At 43.5% G+C, this 3,338-nt stretch overlaps 1 protein-coding gene across 1 annotated transcript in view; it reads right to left on the minus strand.

The window, feature by feature from the left end:
* The window catches only part of LOC106814884 (cilia- and flagella-associated protein 47-like), a 22,320-nt gene extending 20,583 nt beyond the window's left edge, over positions 1-1,737 (minus strand). Inside the window, exons 1-2 of the mRNA XM_014819258.1 lie at positions 1,670-1,737; positions 1,311-1,428 (exon numbers count right to left, since the gene is read on the minus strand). Of these exons, the coding sequence (XP_014674744.1) occupies positions 1,311-1,428; positions 1,670-1,737 (186 nt within the window). The remainder of the gene's footprint in view (positions 1-1,310; positions 1,429-1,669) is intronic.
* Positions 1,738-3,338: the final 1,601 nt, after the last annotated feature.

Below are 3,338 nucleotides of genomic sequence, written 5' to 3' on the forward strand. Positions count from 1 at the left end.
ACAGCTCGACTCTTCCCCTGCTCGGCTCAAAGGTGGAAGTGAGCATTTTGCCAAAACCTAAAAAGTATCAAAGTTTTCAATAATGACGAAACAAAACGACGAGTCGACTGACGTTGATTAAATTCATCAAAATGACGGATCATTCAAGAGACCCGGGCGGGGCTCGTCTTTTCAGTCAGCGATAGATACTTAGCTAAATTTTTACTGGAAGATGAGGCGATTCATTCCTTCAGTGAGCAAGTCGCGCTAACCTTTTCTGACATGTCACACGCTGCCAAACTGTAGCTTTGCATACGAGAGGAGGACGAGTATGGCAGCGTGTTCCATGTCAAACACACTCCCAGCAGCCACCTGCGTGATCGCATACTTAAAATGTTATGCAGCCAGAATTAAACCCCAACCTGTTTAGTTCAGGATGGCAGCGTTGTCACAACTGAACATGCCTTGAAAATGTGACATATTTTTTAAACAATTTTAATGTGGTTTGGTTCATTAAGTGATGAACTCTTTGCCTCCGCGGTGCATGATCGCTTCCATATGAGGTTCACGCGGGCCAAAACAGCACGTAGTCCTTCTCGCAGCATCTTTGCTACGACTCTTAAAACCATGCTTCGAGGTGCCATTCCTTGAAAATTCACACGTTCAGAGCTCACCACATCACAAAAATGCAAGACGGGGGTGGGGGGGGGGGGGGAGGTGGGGGGGGGGGGGGACCGCCAGACAACCGCAGCACACGGACACCTCCACACGCAGCCCGATAGTCGATACTGCTGATATACTTGGCTGATTTTCTCTCAGGCCCGCAGCACTAGCTGCTCAGTGCTGTGCGTGAAGCATTTCATCACTACTCGCTTGGTTAATATAGATTCAGAGAGCGGCGCGTATAGCCTCGTGGGTGGAAGCAGAAGCTTAGGACCGTGATCTTTCTCCTGTTGGATTGGAGACAGCCTTTCAACTCGGTCGTATCGTCCACAAGCGACTGCAGCGTCTAAAGTTCGCCTTCCCACCACCAGGTGGCGGCCTCCGTTCTAGCAAGGCTTCAGTGGTTAGCACTCAGGTCGTCGCCTATTACACGGATAAAGGTATGTACTGTACTGCAAAGTATCGTAAAGCTACTGACTGCAAAGTATGGTAAAGCTACTGACTGCAAAGTATGGTAAAGCTACTGACTGCAAAGTATGGTAAAGCTACTGACTGCAAAGTATGGTAAAGCTACTGACTGCAAAGTATCGTAAAGCTACCGACTGCAAAGTATGGTAAAGCTACCGACTGCAAAGTATGGTAAAGCTACTGACTGCAAAGTATCTCACCAGTAGCTGGCCTGGTCCACTCTCCTCCAGGGAAATGACAAAACTCTGTACCGTGGAACTGGCATTGCAAAGCACTACACTCTTTACTGTATCTGTGCCAAAGTAAGTGTTTCCAAATCTGGAATGTCAACAATACTCACTCCTTAGTATGTAAGTTTACTTGATTAACTACATTTCTTCTCAACTATGTGCATACACTAGTAAATAAAACATACTGCACTGAGTAGACTTTATAATTGTACTGGTTGGCTATAAAATTTATAATAACAAGTATAATAAAGGCACCATCTCGTAATGAGGTGTATGCTCATCTTTCACAGCAAATTCCTAATTAGTACGTCTAGAAAGCTAAATCTCACCTAATGCAATCAACAGGCTGTTGTGAGTCAGAGAAAAGTTTCAGTGGCTGTGATCCCTCCTCTACCATTGTCATCAGCTAAGCTGCAATAATGCAGCCTACATGTACATAGATTGTAGGCCTATAATTTTTAATAAATTAAGAGAGAAAGAGGATAGCACATTACATAGAAATTATGTGCTAGCTTAGGATACCACACTCATTTGAAAAAGATGTGTTGTTGTGTTCACAACTTGGAATCGTGCATGAAATGATGAATGAGGAATTTCAACACATCTGCAGTTTAGGGAACTAATCTTAAATCTAGAATCAGTGAACTAATCAGTTATTATGAGTTAAATCTGCCAACTGGGCAAAACTTGGAACTTGTTAGGGGCCTACATGTTTGTAAAAATAAACTATAGGCCTAATTTAAATGTGGTGTTTCGTCTCTTGGTTAAGAAATTTGACGATTCTAATAATTAAATTAGATAAATTATTATTAATATTAGGATAAACAATGTTTGGGCAAGTCATTAGAAATGTAATGACATTGGCAATGTGTTCACAATCTGTCAATCACAGCACAGGCCCTTGGAGGCACAGGCACTTGAAGCGTTTCAACAAACTCCACGACAGATGGCGCTCTCGCTCTGGCTCAATTCTACCATAGACTGGTACCCGGCCCACTACGCCACTCCCAAAAGCTCGTTCATGCCAAGGAGCTACATATAACAAGGAGAGGAAGCGGGTTGGCTGTCTGCTTTTCGCCTCAACGACGCCATCTATGGACCATAATCAGCTGAAACGGCTCTGCAGATCCGCCCCCCAGAGACAATAGAACACTAATCTGTTCTGGACCAATATGACCAAATATGGCAAATAATTGGGCCAGATATGGCGGCGCTTCCTCTCCTTGTTATATGTAGCTCCTTGGTTCATGCTAGTAGACCGGTAAGACATGATGAGTCCCTGGCCGCTGTTGGTCTGTGGTGGTGCGGGTTGGGCCAATCAACGGCCAGCTTATATAGAGGCTTTGCTTTTAGAACGTTTGTTTACACCAGATCCAGTGAGACATGATACAAGTTGTGCTGCCAGTTGCTTCTTTAGACTGCGGAATGAACTTTTCTTGTGTCGTTTGCGTACAACACAGATTTTATCACGAAATTTACGGGGTGTACTTGCCGACATTAACTGTCCAGCTCGCTGTTTGAATATCACATCGAGGCTCTGTTCCGGCCCTGACGTCACACAAAACTGGTCGGAATTCTGACCAGTTTATTGTAGCGTACCGGTCCCCATGCGCCGGCAGGCAGAACCAATGGGGCCGGGAACCAGTCTAAATTCTACCACTGCCACAAGCTGATTTCCGTAAGAATTTCTTACGCTTTTTTACTATAAGTTTTACAGCGACCCCGTTACTCCTACTAATACGGTGTGTACTTATAAAAGCTGCAAAGATATTAAAAATCCAACCATTATTTTATGAGAAATTTGATAAAATAGTGATACGAAATAGTGCGCCCATTTACTACTTTCAAATCATTACGCTGTTTACTAAACTAAGTTCACGTATTTAATACTATTTATCATGAATTTTTGGGATGCTTGCCAATATACCTAATTCTCGAACATTGTCTTTGATACATTTTTGCATATGCAGCTTAAATTTGTCCACCAACAAACATGCA

This window comes from Priapulus caudatus, unplaced genomic scaffold (genome assembly GCF_000485595.1).
Source record: "Priapulus caudatus unplaced genomic scaffold, Priapulus_caudatus-5.0.1 Scaffold997, whole genome shotgun sequence".
Lineage (NCBI taxonomy): Eukaryota > Metazoa > Priapulida > Priapulimorpha > Priapulimorphida > Priapulidae > Priapulus > Priapulus caudatus.